This window comes from Esox lucius, chromosome 18 (genome assembly GCF_011004845.1).
Source record: "Esox lucius isolate fEsoLuc1 chromosome 18, fEsoLuc1.pri, whole genome shotgun sequence".
Taxonomy (NCBI): domain Eukaryota; kingdom Metazoa; phylum Chordata; class Actinopteri; order Esociformes; family Esocidae; genus Esox; species Esox lucius.
This window is the reverse complement of record NC_047586.1, coordinates 10,911,698-10,935,502: the sequence shown is the minus strand read 5'-3', so window position 1 is coordinate 10,935,502 and position 23,805 is coordinate 10,911,698. Positions and strand designations below refer to the sequence as shown.

The window sequence follows — 23,805 nt, the reverse complement described above, 5'->3', positions numbered from 1 at the left end:
CAGTTATTTATTGTAGGGGAAAAAAGATTCTCATTAAAATGTAGCTCCTCCTTCCAAATTACAGGGCGTTTTAATGTTTGTAGAATTCAGATAGCAGCTGTGTTTCTGTAGCCTTTTGCTATTATACCATTAAAATACAGCCTAGAGATACATTTCACCTTATTTGAGAAAGGCAGGTGATGGACACACCTCTCTGGTGTGTTTCTGCTAACCTGCCAGACAGAGGAAACCACTCATTTGAATAACTCATGAAGCCTTCTGTTCAGCTGTTCAACCAAAAGTATATTAGTGTGAATGTGGATGGGTTAAAAGTGGACGTGTTAAGAGGTTTGATTAAAATGTGGATGGGTTAAGAGTTGGTGGGTTAAAACTACTCTAGGGTTAGGGTACAGCTTACTCTGCTCACCCTTCATGATCTTCAATAGAACCAAGATCTTCAATTTAAACCAAGTTAGAACATGTACACATAGCCCAATATGGGTTTCCAGTCTCTCTAAGAGAAGGTAATGATCAATAGTGTCAAAGGCAGAACTAAGATCAAGAAGCAACAGGACGGATGCAGAACCTTTGTCTGAGGCCATTAGAAGGTCATTTGTTACCTGCAGTCTCAATACTATGATGGGGTCTGAAACCAGACTGGAGCATTTCATGTTATTTGTCTTCAGGAAGGCATTCAGTTGTTGGGAAACACTTTTTTCTAAGATTTATGAGAGGAACGGGAGGTTCGATATTGGCCTATAGTTTAATATGTCAGGATCCATTTTTTGGGGAGGAGTAGATTGTTCAGTATAGATGGAGTGGTATAAATGGTTTGGTATAGATGGAGCGGTATAGATGGAGCGGTGTAGATGGAGTGGTATAGATGGAGTGGTATAGATGGAGAGGTATAGATTGAAAAATGAAAGTATTTACCTATTAGTAATGATCTGTCCTGAATTAATGAATGAAAGTATTTCCCTATTTGTAGTCATCTGTCCTAAATTAATGAATGAAAGTATTTCCCTATTAGTAGTCATCTGTCCTGAATGAATGAATTAAATTATTTACCTATTAGTAGTAATCTGTCCTGCAACACCTTCTCACTGCAGAGAAAAAAGTGGATAGTTCTGCTCTCTACCAAGGACACATCTCCTGATATGTAATGACTCTATGATAGTAAAAAGCGATCAAATAGGATCTTGATTGCTTTTATTGGAAATAGTAATTTGGAAATGGCCCTGGCGGCATTAATAGCATCCGATACCAGAATCTGCCAGATAAGTGCTGTTTGTTTCGTTTGGCGACAAATTACCATTATGCTTCTATGTTGTCATTCCATCTGAAGCAGTAAAAGTAATATCCTTTCCAAAAGCCGACCCTGAATAGATGAGCAGGTAATTTCATTTCATAGTAACACTAAATCCCATTACTGTGTTTCTGCTGGACAAAATAAAATCAGAATGCCCCTACTTTCTACAGGTCAATGACAGTATGTAAGTTTTCTGTCTGTAGCTTCTTCCTTCCTGTCGACCTTTATTGTGATCTGATATGGTACACATTTATGTGTATTCTCATCCTTCACCTTTTATTGGTTGAATAAACTTATTTCAGTTCAAGACGAGGGAGGAAATGCTGACGTGACTGCTCTCCCATTAATATCAGTTTTGTTCATACAAAAAAGGGCATCAGAATCACTGGACTCGGGGGGGCTGGGAGTTGAGCCCTTTCCTAGTTTGTCTTCAGTGTCCTTTTGTCTCTGCATGGACATAAGTAGAACTAACTGAGCCTTTCAACTATAGACAGACAGGTGATTGATTTCTAGCTGTCTAGTTGGAATTCTGGAGAGAACTGTTCAGGTAATTATCATAGTCCAGTCCTTGTCTCTTCAGCTCTGTTAACATGCTTATACTGAACATGCTGTGTGTGTGTGTCCTTCACCAGGGCTGCTCTATATTGGCTTCAGTGCCTGCATGTTTGGCCTGTACAGCTTCATGCCTGTGGTCATCAAAAGGACCAGCGCGGCGTCGGTCAACCTCTCCCTGCTAACCGCTGATCTTTACAGCCTCTTCTGTGGCCTCTTTCTGTTCCAGTACAAGGTGGGTGCACATTCAGAATCAACGTTTACAGAATATTAAGCCAACTCGTAATTGTGTTTTGCGTTACAAGAAATGTAAATTTTTTGGTTTTATATTTCACCATCAGGGTCTTTCATTTGTCATAATCATTGGGTTTCAAAGAACTATAATTATTGCGCATCACTTTTATTTCCATAGATGGCCTTTTTGTCTATTGTTCAACATGTTCTTTGTTTGCTTTTCTCCCTCGTGCAAGCTGGTCTATCTCACATCTTTCACGCTGCTCTGAAAGGCTGTTCACGCAGCTCAGAGCACAGCAGTGTGTTTCGTCAGGGCATTGATGCCGTGCGGTTTGGGAAGATAACAATCAAATGGGGCGATGAGGGAGGGAGACTTGTCAAGGTGGTCGCTGGGGCATAGAGACGTTCCATCAGGGGGTTTCGCCAGTACTGTGGCCAAGTGTGTCACAGTGTGGTCCTTCCACCATCCTGACTGTTAACACAGCTGGATTGCCAAACTGGTATTAGACAGGCCTTACAAGAAATGAAAGCCTTCTAATCAGTTGGCCAGCTCTGACTCCTAACGTGCAGATTAACGCCAGCTACAAGCGAGAGAGAGATTAAAATGGGTGGCTTTGTGCCGTTTAGTCTCTGCAATTGACAACCTCACTCTCTAGCCTCACTCTCTCCCTCCCGTTACCTGACCTGTGGACTGTAATTGTGGAAGGCTTGGGGTTTGGCATGGCTGGTGCGTCTTAGTCATCACTCCTTTCAAATGTTACCGTTGTCGTGTTACAAATGTTAACCTTTAAAACCTTTCCTTTTTCAAAGGAAATCATGGCCTACGGCAGGGCCATCAAATGCTTGCATATTGTGCTTTATTGTAAGGTTCCTGCTTGTCTGTGTTATTACCCATGAACCATGTCCTGTTAGCAGGACCCTGAATAAACAGAAAAAATAAAACGCACCAAGCTCAAAAGTACAGTGATGTGTTGTCGGTTCCATTGGAATCTGCCTTAAACCCTGGGGTCGTTGTTAGTGTCCACCTGCCCTGTGATTGGAGAGAAGGGTGTAGCTATAGCACTCTTTCAGCAGCTCAAGGCTTTTGCCTCCACCTCTGCACTGTTTTAATCAGACCCTTGTGCTGTCTCTTGAGGGCCCACTTTTCCTCACCACAAATGACTCTGCCCCAATCACAGTGAAGACATGTTGTCTGCTGATGTGCTGAGTCCTGTCACACACTTTGGCCTGAGCGAGGTACCTTTTGTTATGCTCATGATGGTCACTTTTAAGAGTTCTTGCAACGACTGTCGGGGACGATATTTAGTCAACCTTGCAGTATTGGAATATAAGCTGCCCTGTGAATTCTTTGGGTGGGGGGAGACATTTTGCTTTTAGAAACGTATTGGGAGCTGCCGTGTGAATACATTGGGTGGGGGGAGACATTTTGCTTTTAGAAACGTATTGGGATCTGCACTGTGGTTTTGAGGCACCACTACACTCCGGGCTGAAAAACAATGTGTGTCAGAATCAGTCATGTCTGGCAGGCCTTGCTATTCCCCAGGCTTATGGAGCTGTGGACCGGCAAAGCATTCCTTTGCTCGTCGTGCCTAAGCGACACTCTTAGGTGGTGTCCGGGACTTGATCATTTTGGTCATTCGTTTGGAGAGCATTCTTCTCCAAGGGTTTTGGGCCTAGGTTATTTGGTGGTTGAGTGAGCAGTGTGCAAAGAAGCAGTACAGCTTTGCAGGTGTGTCTCAGATGATATATGTCCTGAACTATGACTCCCCTGAGCCTTTTAAAAGTTGCTACGATAAGAACATTCAAAACTATCAACTGAACATCATAAAATTGGCAGAACAAATGTTGTATAGTTGTGGTAAAAACTCAACTACTGGGGTGAATGATTTAGTGACGTTCACAAGAGTTCTATTTGAATGCGCATTCACCCCAGTAGTTGAGTGTTACTATGAGTAGACTTTCTGTCTGCCATGTCACATCTGTTATGTCAGGCCATCAACAGCCGGAGCAATGCAGGGGGAACACATGCAAGCACTGCGTATACATGTTGTCCATAAGCTTTGTCTTTAAGAGAACAAATGCATTTTTTTCTAGATCTCTTCCTCGCCTTCTGCCCCCCCCCATGCATAGTCTTTCTCTTCTCTCTTTCTCTCTCTACTCTACATGCATTGAGAGATAGCCACGTCTGCTCCAGACCTCCACCCCGATCAGCCCTTCAATGATCTCTGTCTATAATGTATGTTCCCCCCACCTAACTACTGTGTGGAATATGGATGACGTCTGCCCCTGTATTCCGTCGGGGGGGCCGTTTCATTGTGGGAAGAAAGAGAAAAGTGAATTTAAGATTGCCTTGGCCTCTGAATGCATTTCAACGGTGTCTGTACTGCTTAGAAGTCAAGAGCTATTAAAGAATAAATTCAGATAGCACAAATCCACAAAGAATCAGTGATTGATTGAGTTGTATTTTAGACAGTGTATCTTGTCTGTACTGAAAGAGTAAATATCTCATGGTAGCAAAGTCTCTGAAATTGCCAGTCTCGGTAGAAAAGAAAGAAATCAATTCAAAACCTGCAACATATTATATCTGAAAGTTTAGCCCTATAAATTGTAGGGCCATCATATTCTTTCTAAGCTATGTTATGTTTTCTGTGTATTCAGAACTGTAGACTTAACTGAGTTATGGTTTCAGAAAAGCTTTCATAAACCTTAAAGTAGCAATATTCAAATATATGGAAATGTAACATTAATTTAATGAATTAGCATAATCCCTGTAGGAACCAATCTGGGTCCTGATGAGATCTGTTTGTGGTTTTCAAACAAACAAGTGTAAACAACTAAACAAAATCATGTGTCTCAGATCAGTTTTTTTGTCACATTGGGGTAGCAAATATTATGGACCCTTGTCTTGAAAACAAAGAACAGACAACATGCAACAACAATAACAGAGAGATACATTACCTGACTACTGGACTAGTTCCACTGAATGTAGAAAAATGGTGTTTGTTAGTGAGAAACAACTTGTTTCTATTATAATTTCTGTTAGGTAGGTAACACATTAGGTAAGTTAGCATCTTTGAGGTTAGCGAACACAGCCATGCTAAGCAGTACAAAACTCACTTCCCCAGACAGCATTATACCACTCCCATTAATGACTTTACATTAATGTCTTTGGGAGTAATTTGGGCTATGATGAATTAACTAAATTCACCAGCAATGATTGATTTAATTTATTTGTATGAGTCATTCATCGAAGCTAAGATGGAACGTGACATCCTGGATGTGAGCCCAATCAGGACATCTGTAGTTTGACAAATTCATTGACACACCAATTCTAATTGAGATATTTGTCTTATGCCCCATTTGCATAGAAACAACACAAACATTTACATAATTGTCCTAGGCAAAACTGATTGCTTTTGTTATGACAAAACAGTGGAGGATTAATTCAAATTAAAAAGTATTATATTCTGTAGAGGATGGGTGGATAATGTAGTTCCCCAATTAGTTTCAGTACTGACAGAATTTTCTAAATCCAGGTCCGACACAATTAGACATTGGTATTTCAACTTATACCTTGGCCGCATTTAGCTGAGCCACTTTTAATGAATATGCCCTATCATTCTCACTCCAGATAGCAATAGCTAAAGCATACTGTACATCTAATTGCTGGTTAATCCATCGGTGCTGTACTTTAAGTATACTGGCTGGAAAGGTGAGGCAACCAGGAAGTTGTCGAGGCTGCGTTTATTGATTGGACTTTCGACTCAAAGTCTCAGTCCCCTGACCACGTTTACCACAAATCTCCTCTTTGCCTCAAGCCAGACAGGAATGAGCAATGCCTCCAGTGAAGGAGTGCCTGTGTCAGTGGATCACAGCCCAATACGTTATGGTACATGTAGGTAAAATACGCTTCTCAAGAGAGCGTGCTGTCCAAAGTTTGAAATTAAATTGGTATCTTGGAAATTACTTTTAGAAAAGATGTCTTCTCCTCAGAACAAATAATACCCATAATACCAGCCCCACACATTTAATTATTAAGTGCCTAAGATATTCCCCATTGAAGCCTTTTCGCTGGTCCATCAATCAGTTTGCACTGACGTGTGGTCTCCTCTTATTAACTCTGGGCACTCGCAGTTCAACACCCCCCACCCTGAACCTGCCTCGTCTTCCATGTGGACTAGCTCATACTGTTTCCGGTTTCATTCGTCAAGGGACGGAGAAAAAGAGACATTTCACGTCATTGTTTAAAATTCACTCAAACTCTTGTTTGAGGATTCTACATAGTGCCCCTTTAAAATGAATCATAAAGATCCTGATACCAAGCCTACTGTCACATCGTCACTGGATCGGCCTTGCTCCCCCATCCAGCGTTCAACGTCGCCCTCCTACTGACACCTGTTCCAGCCACCAGGGCTGAGCGAGGTGCCACGAGGACATGAACTTAGCACGACGCACCTGTGTGTAATTTGGGAATCATGGTGGGGTATTTCGTTTGTAGGCTTGCACTTGTGCTGTGTTGGTTATTCTCAGTGTACGTTAGAGGGCGGGCTTCGCAGCCTGCGCCAGTGCGCCGAGTCTGCGACAGGTTACACATATCCTGGTTTTTCTACTAGGTTTTCATGTTTGGGCCAAGGGCTGGTGTTTTGTTACCCTGCATGTTGGATTTCTGTTGGGGACTGCCATTAAAAAACACATATTCAGAGACGACCACGTTCGTGTCCTGGCATTTGCTTTCACCGGTCTCAACCTTTACAGATACAGTGCTAATAATTTGGTTTAACAGTGCTGTGAGCAGAAGGAGTGTAAAAACCCAGATCTTCTACCTCCATCCTAAAAGTCATATTTAATTCATATTATTTAACCAGCTCCTGTCATAACTAGGTTGTGATGCTTTGGAATGATCTGCAGATGCCATTTAATGCTGTCTCTACATGCCATGAGCACAGTAAGAGGAAACCATGACCTAATCTCTATGCTCCCATGCAAACCACACTTCATAAACCCAGAGCAGATCGACAAGGATGCGTGAAAGCGAGTGTCAACCAACCGTAGCTCATCATCTGTTTAATTGAAAATGGGTACATTTTAATTCTTCCCAAAGGTTTTACTACATTACATTAGTAACATTGGTGATGAAAGTGTTTGTCTTCCTGAAGCAGCTGCAATTCTTTCACGGTTTGCAGAGCTTTAGCTGTGGTCCCAGTTGATAAATGTAAATTAGTTTTTGGAGATGTCGCCATGACAAGTAGTAGCTTTTTTACATTTCACATTTGCCTATGTTTGTTTCCTGTTGTCTATACATTCCTATTAACCTCAGGAGTGCTTATAAAATGCTTCACTGGAACCCTGCAAGCGTGTTATTGCAGCTCTGCAATGGGGGGATGGGCATGTACCTCCAGGAAAAAAATACCTGCTTGTCAGGGAAATAATTTATTCATTACTATTCATTTAAGTTTCATTTTTTTGTCCCATATTTGCCAGCTTTGGGGACGTTACTGTGTTGTTCAGATGTCATGTGATGTAGATATTTGGTGGTGTTTCAGTAAATGCACAAATGCATCAAGCACTCTTCCTCACACACCCTGTGTGACCCTGTCAGTGTTCTGACTTTTGAGACCGTATTACCCAGTTTGGACTGTTCATCTTGCTCAGTGTTGCTGCAGTGTAAGGCATGTTGAGGCCCGATCTCGAGCCGAACGCAAACCCGGAGGCTGAATGAAACCGGCATGGGTTTTGGCTAATTAATACCCATTCCTCTAAAGCTCACTGCACATCCACTGAGCAGTGGTAACGTGTGTGTTCCTCCACTACTCTCGCTCTCTGACCGCCCTACTCCCTCCTCCCCATCCCCCTGCCTGTCTCTCTCCGCGTGACCCCGTTAGTGATACTGCTAGTGGAGCTCCAGATAGATAGGGACAGTCTCTGTGGCTGTCCAGCTGTGGCTCAGCCCACCGACAAGGGGAGAAGAAATGATTACTGTCCCTCCATCCCTGCTCGGCCTCACCCACACCACAGAGGGCCACCAGTGCCGGCTCCCTGGGGAACGTGTGATTGGTTAACGGTTTGGCGATCGCGCTAACCCCAGGGAGGGACTGCCGCTCTCCGCACGTTGCCCAGAGATAGTAGACCAGCGTGGGCGTTATGGGCGCCCAAATGGAGACTGTCTTGATGCCTGTTTCAGCATCCTACCTTTACGCCACGATGGGCCTGACCGGAAAGGAATGTACCCTGTTGTCTCTGCATTGGTCAGAATGCGCTGAAAACTCCAAAAACATGCTCCCTCTGAAACGCACTCTACCAAGACATTCTGATTTGTTATCACACTGGCGAATGAACGCTTTTCACCAGTTAACAGAATGACCAGGCAAGGCCACCCTTGTCGGACACTGAACCCAGACTGTGCTGATCCAGTTTGCAATGTCACACGTGAGGCTCCCAGGCATTGTCAACTATCCTGTAACCAGGGTTCCAATCCTGGTCACAATGACGCATTTGTGCTGTAAATATCTGGGAGCCCCTAGCTTGCAAATCTGAAACAGACATTTAATTATACATTATATCCGTGTTTGATTTGAGATAAGAAGACTGATAGGGATAACAAGGCTGTTATGACCAGAGGCAGCAGGGATGTTCTTCCTACAACTCCCATGAGGCCCAGCATATTTAAGAAGGCCTGTATCCAACCTCTGGGGCCGAACATAAAGCACAGCCCAAATTGCAGCAAAACAGATTCATAAGTCATCCCAGAGGCATTGCATGGTAAATGTCAAACAGTGCCATTCTTTCTTCTCTGACAAGGTTACTCCTATGATTAAAAAACATGTTTACTGTGGGGAAGTTTTAGATTAGGGACGCTTCATCATCATATTGTTAATATAAGTTTAGTTTATGTCTAATTTGGTAATAATTCAGACCTGGTACAAGAGGCCAATGGTATTGTTGGCCAGTTATGTTTAAAGTTGAAGTCAATTAGCAGTAACAATTTTCTTTTCCACAGCAAGTGAAAGTAAGAAGTACATGTATCTGCATACTTGGTGGTCCCTGTGGGAATCAAACCCAAATTCCAGCCTTGAAAGCACCATTCTCTCACTACGTGAGCTACTCAGGAATGACATAACAAGTCACATTACATTACCTTTAATCAATCAATAACGACCAGAATGAACATAGGGGGGTACATCTTCTGAGTTGCTGGCTGATCTTCAATGCTGGTTATTTAAGTATCCTTGCAGGGCCTTATTTGACCTTGTGCCTCTTTAGTTCTTCTGTCTAACTCTGAATGGAACGCTGTACTATGACCTGTTGTGACTTGTTGATGTATTGATATGTGTGAGAGGAATGTGTGAATCACATTAAGCTCCAGTGACATGCTGACTGCATTATGTAACACTCTCACTGGAGCTCATATCCTTCAAGTCCGGTGTTTACTCATTTGTATGAAATAGGGCCTATAATAAAATTAGAATATTAGTGAAATGCGTTCCTTTCCAAAATAATTAATTAAGTATGTAAAAAGCAGCTGTTCTGTGTTTAGGTTTTATGGTGATATCCCAAAAACAGGAGTTATTTGGGTATACGTTTACAGAATGTTAGATATTGTGTGCAATTTTTTGATTTCCCTAGAAAAACATGTGTCCATTCAAATGACCGATTGGTTCCAGAGTGTCACATTATGTCTCACATGGTTATAATTAGTGTCAGTGCTTACATGTAGATGTGTCTAGAATGTATTTTATATGTATAATAACAGGGATTATTCCAGAGTGTATACTTTATTTAAGCAATAAGGCATGAGTGAGTGTGGTATTTAGCCAATATTCCACAGCTTAGAGATGTTCATAGGCACAGCGTTTAGCTGTGGTAAATTGGCAATATATCACAACCCCCCCAGATGCCTTATTGTGATTATAAACTGGTTACCGACACACTTACAGCAGTAAAAAGTGATGTCATGTCATTTCTGTGGTACGGCATACAGTCTTTGAACCACCCAGTTTATAAGGTTCTTTATAAAAACCCTGTCAGGTTAAAAACCTTGTTCAATCAATTCAAAGTTATTTTAGAACTGTAACTCGTAATAGCATTCACACCAAAAAAGAACGAAATAAGGTATAGAGCTGCTCATCCACTGCAAGGTACATCTCATTACTTTCCTTCTTTAGTTTCAAGATGTTGTCATCACTATACATCTTTACTGCTTCAACATGATGCATTTTCCATGACATTAGATTTTTTTTACCCTGGGAGCTGTCAATAGGATTGTGCCATGGGCGTCCTTCATGGCAGTATGTTGGAAACTGTTTGTTCTGCAGTTACAATGCCCTTGATGGGCTTCATGTCCTCAGACAGAGATGCTTCTTACCTGACTAACTGTGTTTGTTTGTGTTTGTGTGTTCTAGTTTTCAGGGCTCTACCTCCTGTCCTTCGTTATCCTTGTGCTAGGTCTGGTTCTCTACACGTCCTCCTCTACCTATGTGGCCCAGGACCCACGCGTCTACAAGCAGTTCCGCAATGCTGGCCAGCCCGTCACAGACACACCCACTCTGGGACCCCTGGAACCATCGGTGACCTATACCAGCCTGAGGCAGGACATAGAGGAGGAGCCTCACATCAGGGTGGCCTGAGGGGGTGGAGTCTAATCATCCACTAGCCCCCCCCCCTGTGATTCTGTACAGAGAGAATGATCACTGAATGATAAAGATATAATCGAGAAAAAAAGTAGCAAACAAGCAAAAGTACACTGTGATCACAAACTGTGGATAGATAGCAGTGACTTTCTGATTTTCAAGATTTGTTTTGTGTATTGAAATATACTGTTATCACATATCACTTTCCCTTGTACTGTACATCTGACATGTTTAGAAGGTTTTGTGCTAAAGACTTAAGTCTTTTTTTACATGAGCACAAAGCTTTATTGGATTTTAAGGTTTGAATTCGAGCCGTGGGTCTAGCTCTGTCATTTGTTCTGTTTTATTATTTTTATTATTCCTCGGTCAATTGTCTTTTTGTAAAACTCCCTTGCTAAAATATTAGATCCAGAAATGACATAAAGTTATACACAGACTTAACATGAGTCAGTGCCTTACTATGTATTACTGTTGTTAGAGTTCCACATAAGAAATGGCCCCTTCCTAGGAAGAACAGCTTTGTTGGAGGATATTGAATAGTAATGCGGCCCCTCACATCAATACAAGCTGTACTTCGAACACTGTGGATTGCTTCTCTACTTACCCACACTTTTCATGTTATAACGCTTATTGCCTTTTTACCTAAATTAGTATAAAGACAAATATATCAGGATTCCTAATGGAGTGGTGACTATTGTACATTTGGTTCATTGTTCATACACACAGTGAACTCTAGTTGATAGAAAAAGAATAACTGATTGTAAAAAAAAAATGATGATTACAATGCACTTATCATTCCAGGATTGTGATGTTCTGTTTAGTTTTTTTCAGCTTTTGGACTATATTTTAAGTGTGTTGCTTTTTATTCTCTGCTGGATCTTATCCAAAGCACATTAATGAAATGATCTGGAACAGATTTCCTTCAAAATATTATCCTCTGCATTTTGTATTCTATTTGATTTTGGTGTATTGGAGTTCTTGCTGTCAGAAATATGTTGTCTAAAATAAAGTATCTTTGTCTGAAAAGCTGAGAATTGGGTTCGAAGAAAAATAACATCACTCAAAATATGTTACCAAAAACAGAGAAAGGGGCATTTCACGGCAACTTGGGGTTTGGTAAAAAAAATTATAATGCAAATAGACAACGCCACATCAGCACATTTTGCATCTGAATGTGGTTGAGAGAATTGTTGAGCAAACCCATTTATTATCACTCCGATAACTTCCTCCACAGTAACTTACAAAGGCCTGTGCAAGTCATGCTGAAACATTTAACTGTTCATTTAGTATTTCATTTTCATTATATTCTGGAATATGTAGAACATTGCACTAGCCTACCATTCATTCTGCCAGACTGAGCAAATGTACTCTGGTCATAAGTACTCCAGGTTGCAATATATGTCCAATCTATAATATGGTAACTATAAAATGGTAAACTTAAAATTGTCCAAAGTTGAAAGAGAAGGTTGCTGTCTTGTGTTAGACCTATAATGTGTTGTCAATATTCTGATGATTGTGTTGGTTCATACTACCTAGGCTGTAATTCTTACCTTGTTGAATAAAGACCAAGACTGATATCTCATGGTTAGACTTAAATCTTTTTCTGAACTGGCAGTGGAATACATATGATGTAAACAGGAACCTTCTGCAAGTTCTGTATGGTTATTGGACCATAATTTGTCTGTTTCAAATTGACGGTTTTAATGTAACTTCCAAATGGCACAGCGGTGAAATCACTGCCTCGCTGTACTGCTCCATCACTGCATTGAAATTCTGGCGGCATGGCAACAACGCCCAGGGGCCTTGCATCAGGCGGCGCAAATTGGCTCAGAGCTGTTCGTGGTTGGTGGGGTTGGACAAAGGTTACCTTGCCCTGTCGGGCTCCAGCAGCTCATTGTGTTTTGTCAGGCACCTGCAAAAATACAGTTGTGGTTCTTAGCCGGAAAATGTGTTCTACTGCCAATTCAAAGGTGGTGACGAGTACTTCCTGGTTGAGTGGGCAATGTGATGAGAAGCAGTGGAATGGCTGTGATCCTGTGATTTGGAGGACATGTCTGGATCTTTGACTCTCCCAAGCCTGCTAGGAGTTGTTGAGATGAGGAAAGCCATAAGCTCAAACATAATTTCCCAAACTTAGGAACCATATTCATGTTACTTCTGAGTATTTTGTAATATGTTTTACACAAGGCTAAACTCAAATATATCGTTCTATAAACACAAAGTACTTTCCAATATTATTTTTTCATAGTGGTTCACCAAATGTGAACGTATGTCAAAAATATAACAGTTGTGAAGCATGCTAAGTATTATTCTATAGAGCTGAGCACCTCAATGAAGTCCAAACAGGAAAAAATAGCTTGTGAAATGTTTTGCAGTTCCACTGCAGGGCAGTGCCAGAAAGCAGACAGTGTGGCCCCTACAGTATAAATACTGAAGTCTTATCTTGGTCTTCACGATTCCGGTTCTGTCTCTGTTTCAGTAGACTACACAGCACTATTTCTGTGTAGTTAAACATTCCATAACAGAAAAATCCCAGGATACTGAACTCATTCCAGTTTTCCACCAGTCAGACACTCCAAATCATGCAATTTGTTGGCCAGTTCACTACACCTAACGTTGTACGGCCTGAAACCTGCTTGACTTAGCTAATTCGAGTCTCAAAGAGAATATTTGTTCTGCCATATGTTTATTTAAGAAAACGTGCAGTCAAACAGTGTTTATATTGGACAAATTCAAGTAGGTCTCTTCGTTTTATCAAACAGAAACAAATGGGAAGGTACCTATAAAAAACTAATATTCTTTGAGAATTCTTTGGTTCCTTTACACAGAAACTGTAAGGAATCTCTTGACGTTGTTTTTAAGAACCCCTTCTAATGGTTCCTCACAAAAAAGTTGAATATCCTTTAAAGGTTAATTTTTGAGGGGGTAGATTCTTAAAAATGTTGTCATTTGAGGATCATTTAAAAATTGAAATGTGAATGATCCCCATAAAATATTAAATTTTTAGACCGTAGGGCCTACTTTCATTTTATGTCCACTTGGTAACTTGGTTGGTAAACACTTTTGGACTATTGTTTAACAAAAAGTTTTAATTGCGAAAACAGAAAGAACAGAACTGATCTACTAGAATTTGGCAGTATAAATACACTCCTGTTGTGAAACTCCTTGTTAACCTCCCTGTTTAATTGGCGCAATGGTACGTTCCTAGATCTTAAATCCCTCTCAATCAATGGAGGACTTGAGCAGTTGGCAATTATGGCACAGACGGGTGGAAGTTGGGAGGTTGAGTTGCAGGGACAGTTCTCCGGTATATCCGCTACTTCTTTTGAGGTCAAACAAAGCGGGCAGTTGGGGTACACACATGGAAGCTCACACACAGGGTTAATTGACTTGAGTGACGAAGTCTTTATTCTAATTTTACGGCGATTGGATCCCACGTCTCTCTTGAGACTTGGGCGCACCTGCCGAACTCTGTTTCGAGTTTGTTCCTGCAATTCACTATGGACAAGACACTTCCAGGTAACTCCGTCTTAATAGGCTCTTAATTGATATACACTTTTAGTGAGACACAGTTCTCTTGTGGGGCTTGTCCAAGTTCATGTTTATTATTATTTTACTTAAGGCAGGATGTGCTCCCCACCGGAGTTCGGTACACTTCAGCAATGTGTCTCCATCTGGCTTCCTGGGATTCCGATTGTTAATAAAATCATTGAAAGTACACAATGTGGAAGTAGAAAAAATAACTTGGGGAACGGATGTTTTGTAAGGTTTGCGCTGGACATTTTGTAGATTTTTTCTGAAAAATGGAATCTGTCGATGTCAAATCTTTTTCGCTGGAATGCATGTACCTCCCCTATAAAGGTGTTTCGATACTTCCCTGTCTAATGATTTGTCCTTTTTATTGAGCCCGTAAACCAAGGCTGGGCTTCATTCCAGCGTGTCATAACGGCTAGGCATTTAATGGGTTCATCCCATCCCCACTTCGAATTCTGTCAGTGTGGGGCATACTGTAGCTGTTGGTGGGGTAACCTTTGTAGGTTTTTACTCTGAACCATACTAGTCACATGGGTTTGATTCATCCCTTGAATTTCTGAATAAATCTGGATCTCTTACACTGTAAATTGCAATGGATTAGGTTAGCTAGGAATCACACAACGCAATCATTGTAGTCAGCCCCACTTCTGTAGACATCCGCAAGAACAAAAAGGAATTGCTTATTCATTGGAAAGGCTGGGTGTCATTGTTCATGAAGGAATGCTCCGCTCAGAGATTCCCTATTGACTAAGACTAGCCTGAAACACTAGAATGCTGTGGATAATTGCACAATTGTTTTCTTTTGAGTACAATTAAGTGAAATTCTACTGTTGGCTGTAAACTGCAGTGAAAATGTCATTTGAATAATGCCACAATAAGCACTTATCTGAATGTTTAATTCCATTTGGATTGGTTATTGGTCTGGTTTTTCCAGATTGTCATGCCAATTCCAAGAGAATTATGGCCAGGCTTCCAGCACTAACAGAGCAAGCAGGGTTGGGTTGAGGATTGGGAATGTGCTCTCCAAGCCATCCCGCCAAGCGTTGTGCCCATGAACAACTCTTACCTGTGGTATGTTCGTCATATACCACACCGTAGTCTTCTTAAGTGTACCATCATGCTGAATTGGGTTCCCCTTAGTGAGTCGTTGTCTGCAGCTGCCCCTGACTGTGGTGCAATGAGACAGGCGGGCAGGCTGAGCTCATCCATGATGTTTGGCAAACCATCAACTTCCTGAACAATGGCCCTCCTCGGCTTTGACTCAGGCCCCCGGCCTGATGTGAGGTCGCTCGCGTTAATAGACGCATGGTCGCTCCAACTTGTCGTTATCAGTGCAAGCGCTTGAAGCGGTGGGTATGCGGTGTTATTTACATAGCACGAGGAGGGTTGAAATGTATCCTCACTGTCATGCATGTTCACTTGGGCTTGTTCTCTATGCAGACCTCGTTTGGAGTCCGGTTTGCCACTGCCAGCTGCTCAATGTCTGCCAAGAGTGCCTTCCGTTTGATCTTCATGTGGAGAACCCTCTTCAGGAACCTGCACTGCAACCGGTCGCTCCAGGAGGAGCTCTTTGCTGAGGTCCCGCTCCCACCGCACAAGTACTGGATCCAGTGGCTGGTTCTGGAGGAGACGGTGCCGTTGCCTTCAGTGGAGCTCCCCTGTGCTGACATAGAGCGCCTCTGGGGTATTGAGAAAGCAGTGTTGAATTGTCAAGTCCAAGGTGAGTGGATTCATTTACTGTGACGTTTAACTGGCAGTTTGGCTCCTGAAATTGCCACCCCTTGTGATAATATTACCGGATGTGCACCTGTTTGTCCTCAAATGGAAGGATGTTTGTCACTTGAATATTGTACGCGTTTTCTTCGGCAGACAAAGTTGATGAAGAGGGAACTGTGCTGAAGTTTGAATGGAAGAAATTGTATAGCTTGGCCCTTGAGAGTCATGGAAGCATTGCCAAGGTTTTCCATCATGTTCTCAATCGACAACAGAGTAATGGTAGGTCTTGTTGGGGCATATCGCCTTTAGCTTTTCTTTAGTGTAGTCTACTCCTGATTGTCTAAATGTTGTATTGTTGTGGGGATGTCTGCACTTGTGCAAACTCCGTTACTTGTGAGCTTTAGCTGGGGACAGTTTCAAGTAGTGGTTTCACTTTACTCCTGTAAGTGATGCCTGTCATCCATAAAGCAGAGCCCTGACCTGACCCCCCCCCAAAGAATAAATCGCTTGACTGCTGTACTGGGAAGCCCTGATGTTACCAATCTATTCTGAAAACTTTTTGACGTGTTCCTTTGCTGGCTTTTGGTTTGTTATTGAAGCCATCGAGGAATGAAATTGTATGATATTTTACACTGCTCAGCTGCTTTAGTGTTTTTATTGGCTAGTGATATGGAGTGGACAAATGGCTTCAGTCTCCGCTATTTGTCTCTGGATTGAGTTAAGTTACACTCCCAGACTGACGTCTTACCCCCCCCCCATACCACCTAGAATTAACATGGGCCTACAGTCACAGCAATGTAAAGTGCAGCTTACTTTTATGGTCCCTTTTATGATGCCCAAATGTAAATTGTGCAAACTCAAAAAAACGAAGTCACCCACCTTTTAGATGGGCAGTGGTGCCGTTTTCGCAGCATAGGAGCGTTAATGCGATGTCACCCTTGACATGGAGTCCTCTCCATCCAGACCACTGTGAGCTGGAGGCCATGTTCGGCCAGTACACCCAGTATCGGTTCCAGTGGCTCTTCACCTACTGGCTGTTTCGCCAGCCGGTGCCCTTCGACCGGCAGCTCAGGGCCATCTACCTGCAGTGGCAGAATCCCTGTGCGCAGAAGGTGGCGGGCTGGGGAGGAACGTCATGTGACGTCCGATACCTGGCCTCTCTGCATCACATCACCACTGACTTCTGGAGGGGCATGCTGGCTCGGGGAGACGAGACTGTGGGTGAGTAGCGCCGATGCGCGTCGTTCTGTATTTCTACGGCGTTCATGTAACGCGGTCATGCCGCACTCATTTGGCTGGGTGGATAGTCTTTCAGAATTGTTCCCTCCCCTTAGAGGCTCTGCCTCTATGTTCACGTTAGTCATCTTGTTTACGTGCGGTGCCCTGGCTGTGCCTGTACGGCGACTTGAAATATGCTGCCTGTGAATGCCGCTACTTTATACGTTATGACACATCTTGGTGTAGCGAGTAGGGCAATTAATAAATCTCGCCATGCAGTGAGTCTCTTGTGCGGAGAGTTACCCTGTTGTGTTGTGCTCTCTGTAGTATGACAGGTCTTCTACAAGAGTACAAAGCCTCATGATCCTATTGCTTTGGATGGAACTCGCCGCTCCGCTGGTATTAATGTTGTCCTCCTTCCTAGGAATTCAGACCCTGGAAAACTATTTCTCCATGTGTAAATCACTGCTGGCCTGGATTTTAGGGCGTGACTGGGGCAGGTTGAAACGGCAGAAGGTAATTTTGGGTTTCTTTTTGTTAATGTAGATGACTTAACATGTTCGATGTGGGGTGGACCTACCGAAATGAAAGCACAAGCTGTGTTTTACCGTCACACAGTATTTGAGCACCATGCTGAAGAAATCAATACATCGTAGGCGGGGAGATGCCTTCAGTCTCGTAAACATTGTGAAGGACAGTTATCGCTTCCTTTGCCAAACTGCTTGTGTACGTTTTGGCATCTTCTCCGTATGGTCTTTAGTATTCCATCAGTGTATGTCCCCTGTTTAGTATCTCCAAATCATTAGCTCTTTGCCAGTGATTTCACAGGTCACAGCTTGAGCGGGCTGCAGGAAGCTCCCAATCTCATGTAATGGGCTGCTAAAAGGATTATAGCCATATCAGTGCATGTCCCACTCAATTACACTTCATGTATGAATAAACAGGTGCGCGACAGGATTCCATTTGCACAGCAATGGCCGGCAGTACAGTGCTGAACGTAGATCAGACTTGCCTAAGCGATTGGGATACATTCTCATGTGGTTTACTTGATCTATAGAACAGCATGTGTTGCGTGTCTTGGATAACGATGGCGTTTGGTTACAGGTGTACAAGGACACCCTGGATGGTGTTTACCTGCTGCTGGGCAGGGAGATGCAGGAGGCAGTTGTGGGTCATGAGAGGTTCTGGCAGGTGGCAAAGGTCCAGATGGCTCGAGTGTGCACCCTGGAGGAGACGGCGGTTAACTACGTCAACTGGAAGATGATTGAGACGTTGCCCTACTACAAGTATGTGATTAGCTTCTCCGATTCTGCCCTAATTTAAGTGCACGAACTAGCCTTAATCATTAGTCAGTAGTTTTGTTTTTACTGACATGGGTTGTGACCCTAGTTGGGTTTGTAGAGTGTTAGCTATGCTTTAAAGGGGTTCTTTATAGGCTCCTGCATCATGTTATTGTTCAAACTCAGCCTTGTTCACATCTCCCTCACCAATCCAGACTGGAGTAGTGTTATCTAGTTCATGGTGATGTGGAGTGCAGGGATAGTACTGTGATTGTCTAAAGCGAGGAGGCTACAAATCAATACAAACTGGTGACTGGCATGATTTTTAAATATCTCTGATGCTCTGTGGATGTCCTCTATTCACTTCTGCTTGTGTTTATGCTAGTTGTATAGTAAAATATTATCTCTTGGTAAGACTCATTGCTTGGGTTTAACCTACCCCATCCTAGGTTACTGTTTGACCCCATAAGACTGCATGTGAAGTGTGGATTCTTCTCCAATAGTACATTCAAATTGTGCGTTGCACTGTAGGACCTCAAGCAAGCTTTTGGACAGCACTTTGAAGCCTAGGGGGAGAATGAGTATTGGGGCAACACTGGTAGCTTCAAATACGTCTCATGCTGTGCAATTCCCAGCGCCATCCAGTCAGTCGACGTGTTTGAACTTCAAGGCTGCTCTTCCCCTCAACCTGTATGGAAGAGCTCCACAAACACCTAATGTGAACCTAGAACTGGAATCTTTTACCCTTTTTTTTTTCAGGTGTAAATTCCAATTCCTTAGGGGTCTAGAGCTGGGGAAATGCCTGAGTGCCTTCAGGACTGAATGTAATGAATGTTTGATTAAAAAGCCTTTCAGAATGGTATTATCTATGTAATATTTCAAATGCCCCTTAGTATTCACTCTGTATGGGTGAGTTGTTTAATATTCTGGTAATCCACTTCCTTATTAAAGGCACTGCATAAATTGAGCTATCCAAGTTTGACTGGGATTCATTCAAACCAGCCATGGCAGCATTTATGCAGTGTCTTCATTACAATATAAGTCCTGTGCCCACATTTATAATTCTTAAAGGGGATGTATGCCAGTGGGATGGGTTGTCCTGGAAGGCTTTTAGATATCACCATTAGACACTGGGAACATTTCCTGAAGTGTAAATGCCACAATTCAGGTTTGGTTGAGCCCTCCGTCTCATGTGTTATCTGACAACCTCTGGCCCAATTGTGACAGCTTGTGTGAAATGAGTAGCTTTAGGAATATGTAGTTTTAAAATGACTGGGATTGGCCCGGTGCTGTAGCTATGTTAAACTGAGCTGAAATGCGCACAGGTGGATAAAAGCTTCTAAATGATTAATGTAATTAGTCATGTTATATCTCAACTGGTCTGAGGGAGCTTCATTTGGGCATGTCTCCTGTGGCCTTTCTGCCCTCTCTGCTTGTTGGGTTCTGTTAGAAATTCAAATAAACGCATATCTTAGATAATAAACACTGACTCTATCTTCCCCAGGCTGTACATGGTGTCGGGCAACGCAGTATACCTGGGTCATGTGCAGGCCTTCCTTCGCCGTAAGAGGCTTGTCCATTACTGGATCTCCATGAACGAGAACGCCTGGGTCAGACAGCTTCTCCCTGGGGACCTCTACACCCTGCTGGAGTTTGACACAAAGATCTCCCAGGGTACAGTAGTCCCTGTTCACCCCACCTCGATCAGGAACCGTAGTCCCTGCTCAATAGATTTACTGAGGTCTTCATGGCTATCCTTTTCCCTTAAGTTCTTACTAGTTTTACTTGTGTATTTTTTTCCTCCATTGCGGACATTCTAGGGCAACGTGTTCTTCCTCCTGTAATTGTAGAACTGGAGTATTCCTCCAGATGGGAGGTTTTGAGTTGTCAGGTAGCCTGACACGGTTTCACCTGTCCATCACTGACTCTAGACTACACCAGTTCTCTTTGAACTCTGAAATTCTTAATGTAATTTTGTGCCTGGGCCAGCCCATGTCTGACTGACCCGTTTTCATGATGGTCCTAGAGAGACGACCAGTGTCTTTGCAGCTTGGTTTCTTCTGCTGCACCGGTCAGCTGGGAGCCTCATGCCTGTTTCCTTAGTACTGAATTCACTGTTCTTACTGGGGGTTAACCACAGTGGATGGCTGCACAAATCCCTGTGCTCCTGGCGATGCATTTTTCCAGTGCCTGGGTGGCTCCTCTGATGCTCCTCGCTGCTGTGGTTTGACCGGACTGTTGCAAGGCGTCTACCTGACAGCGTTGCGCCGTCTTTTACAGGCAGCCTGCATGGAGACTCGATGCCTGCCCAGCTGAGCCGGTTGGTCTGGCTGTACCTCCACTCTGGCCAGCAGCTCTACCTGGAGGCGGTGAAAGGTGTGGTGCTGCAGTGTGCTCAGGCCAGCCTAGGCCACTTCTGCAACCTGTCCTCTGGTTCTCTGCTCGCTGTCCAACCTCATTAGCTAGCAGCCTAACTCACTGACCGCCAAACCACTCTGGAGATGATTAAGAGGCTCTAAGATGAGAATGACCCCTCTTAACAGGACCCATAGTACAGAAATTTTATAACTTTTATTGTATTTTATGCTGGCTCCATTTTTTTTTAGCTGGAGCTTCTGAGCTTTTATTTTTGTCTTAAGCTCCATTTTAAATGTGCAATAGATTTTTTAAATGTGTTTTTTTTTTCCTGCTCTTATACAAGCTTCTATGAAGTGTAGGCTATTTCTTGATTCATGTACTAAGTAGGAACCTAGATATTTGTCAATGTATACATCCTCCATTGGACGAGGGGTGACTGGTTCACCCATCTGAAGGCCAAACTGCTGACTTGATTGGGTCTGCCATTAAGTGGAGCTAGTAGATCTCAAATGGCTGAATACCAGTCATTTGATACTGCAGGGTGACCATATAACCAATAAAACAACTCATTGACTAGAACTGTGGTCCTGCTTTTTCTGAGTAATGGGTTCTCATTAGAGGTTATAACTGTCCTGTATTGTTGAAATGCAGTGCAATTTTAAGGGATGTTGCTGAGACTGCTTTCACTAATCTTTATGTAGGCTGACCAGTAAATTACCTCTGCATTTATCAAATTAAGCCCCATGTGGCCAAGGGAAGACACCAGTGTTTATAGAAAAATATTTTATTTGCAGTCTGTACAAACATAAATCACCGCCTTTTAAAAAATTTAAAAATACTTAATACTTTTAGGTTCATGGTATATAAATAGAACTTTGGCATTCATAAAATCTAGCTGCAAAACTAAAAGCTTAACAGATTATCAGAAATATTAACAACATAACCAGAAATATTCCTAAATCCAGTAAAGCCAACCAGTGGCTCCTAGTCCATAGTGCAGAGAGGCAGCCATGACAGCCAGGCTGTTCCCTTTCAGAGGAGTCTACACTCCAAATGGATGCTATACACAGCCTCACCATTCAGTTCTGGGCATCTGAATACATTCTTCAGGTTTCACAAGTGCTTGCTATGGTCTTGATTTTCCTGAGTGGATATACTGTATATGCATTGTTTGTGACTATGGCTTAGCATCTTTGTCAACCTCCAGCCTTCTAGCACAATGTACCATTGTAATCTGCCTAATGACCTCCAAGCAGTCCTATTTACATACAGATTCACACATGCAGAACGGTTACATGTCGCTATGGCAATAGGGAGAAACACAGATCTTTGCTGCATAGATTTGTAAAGGCACAGAAGAACAACTTCTATATGCTGCTGATGGCAATGTGAGGTGCTGGCTGGTGCATGTGGCTTTGCATAGTATATTAGTTGCCTTGAGACACAAACGTGTTCCATATCTTACATTGCTCAGTGTACGTGTCTGTTTTTACACTGGTAATATGGAAGTAGTATAGGACACCCTACCATGCAAATTATGTTCTTAGCACACAATTACCACACGTCTCTCACAAACATGCAAAGAAAGACGTGGGTCTGGAAATTAATATTGAAATTCATCAACTTTCCCTAGAATTAATGAGTTTTCTTAGATCTGTAACACCATTTTTCAAAAGTAACATTCATCACAAACAGTGGTGTGTGGGTTGTCATGATTGCCTCTCTAAAATTCACTTTTGATTCAGAGATCAAACAAAAGGAGTATTCCTCTGACAATCACTGGGAATGAGAGCAATTAAAGTAAAACCAGAGAACTTGAACAGTTACAATATGGCTCCATTTGGCTCTAATCATCTGTACTGAATAGTGGTCAGTAATCTTGGTTAATTGGCTCTTATATTGACCAAATGGCTGTATATTTTCTAAAAAAACACTTCCTGAATATTACCTGATGGTTTAATAAATTGCTTGGGGTGTTAAACACCAAAAAGCCAATCATATGAATGGGGGTATTATTGCCATGCTATCATTTCCTTTAGGTTAAACATCCCTGTTCCAAAACCAGTCTATGGAGATCCACGTCACAAAACAATTCCAGAATCAGAACAAACACGAGGTAGTGTAAATACTGAAATGGAACAGAAGTGTGTTTGTGACGGACGCAGGGCCACTACTCGATGTCGACCTGCGACCGGGCAGCAGCTGAGAGGGTTCGGGGGGGGGGGGGGACGATGTCTTTGGATAACACGCGTTGCAGAGAGTTGTGTAAGAAGAGGCCCGCAGGTTGCAGACCACTTCGGACGGGGACAGCTGATTGGAGAAACTGTCACACGGGGAGGCACTTGACAGAGCAGCAGTGAGAGTCGCTTCCTACTGGTTGGTGAAGTGGTATGGGAGGGGCTAAAAACACAGTACACACACTTCCATCTGTGGGGGTGGTCTCCAGGTTAAATAAACTAGTATATGCACATAAAGCAACGTACATGATCAAACAGTAACTATTTTACACAGGAAGCAAAATCCACGTTTGAAACATCAATACGAAGGACCGTTCCTTGTAAACTTGATTCACAGCTTAGTTCTACATTCAGAAAGATGAAGATGGCATACCTCCACCACGTAGAACAGAATAAGAAAAGGAAAGAAAAACAGTCTTCCATGAAACCGTACCTAATTTATTATTCCCTTTTAAGCAATGTTCTTCCTTGTTTTCCGCCCCATCAGGATTGTCCCTGTCCTCGCTGGCTGTGAGCCACTGGAGAAGGATGTGAACACGCCATGACTACGCTGGTCCGTGAGAAAAGGGCCGTCAGCCCAGGGGTGTCGTGGTCATTGCGTCACGCAGTTGTCGCCCATGTCCTGTGCGTAGCGGTCAGAGATTACGGTGCGCAGATCATCGATGTCCTTCCTCAGCTGGCCGACCTCCAGCAGCTTGGCCCGCAAGCTGTCCTCCACCAGGGAGTTGTCGTTCTCCTCACCAGACATGCTCATGGCTGCG

At 42.9% G+C, this 23,805-nt stretch overlaps 3 protein-coding genes across 4 annotated transcripts in view; 2 read left to right on the top strand and 1 right to left on the bottom strand.

Annotated features, from left to right (window-relative positions):
- slc35f1 (solute carrier family 35 member F1) overlaps positions 1-12,278 on the top strand; it is a 65,485-nt gene extending 53,207 nt beyond the window's left edge. Inside the window, exons 7-8 of the mRNA XM_010883026.5 lie at positions 1,921-2,075; positions 10,474-12,278. Of these exons, the coding sequence (XP_010881328.1) occupies positions 1,921-2,075; positions 10,474-10,698 (380 nt within the window). The 3' untranslated portion in view covers positions 10,699-12,278. The remainder of the gene's footprint in view (positions 1-1,920; positions 2,076-10,473) is intronic.
- Positions 12,279-13,899: 1,621 nt separating this feature from the next.
- Positions 13,900-21,386, top strand: si:dkeyp-114g9.1 (uncharacterized protein LOC555399 homolog). Its single transcript, XM_010883024.4, has 8 exons — positions 13,900-14,220; positions 15,676-15,955; positions 16,105-16,230; positions 16,915-17,172; positions 17,594-17,685; positions 18,274-18,455; positions 19,954-20,123; positions 20,730-21,386. Exons 1-8 carry the CDS (start codon positions 13,957-13,959, stop codon positions 20,909-20,911), a joined length of 1,554 nt encoding a protein of 517 aa, XP_010881326.2. The 5' UTR covers positions 13,900-13,956; the 3' UTR covers positions 20,912-21,386.
- The window catches only part of cep85l (centrosomal protein 85, like), a 48,263-nt gene continuing 45,582 nt past the window's right edge, over positions 21,125-23,805 (bottom strand). For both annotated transcript variants that reach the window (XM_010883023.4, XM_010883022.5), the window contains exon 13: positions 21,125-23,800. In XM_010883023.4, the coding sequence (XP_010881325.1) occupies positions 23,637-23,800 (164 nt within the window). In that variant the 3' untranslated portion in view covers positions 21,125-23,636. The remainder of the gene's footprint in view (positions 23,801-23,805) is intronic.

Bases quoted from the DNA above. Each gene is read 5' to 3' on its own strand.
- si:dkeyp-114g9.1 (XM_010883024.4), top strand. From the start codon at position 13,957: ATGGCACAGACGGGTGGAAGTTGGGAGGTTGAGTTGCAGGGACAGTTC. The intron at 17,173-17,593 runs GTGAGTAGCGCC...CCTCCTTCCTAG, and splicing joins TCGGGGAGACGAGACTGTGG to GAATTCAGACCCTGGAAAAC. The intron at 18,456-19,953 runs GTATGTGATTAG...TATCTTCCCCAG, and splicing joins GAGACGTTGCCCTACTACAA to GCTGTACATGGTGTCGGGCA.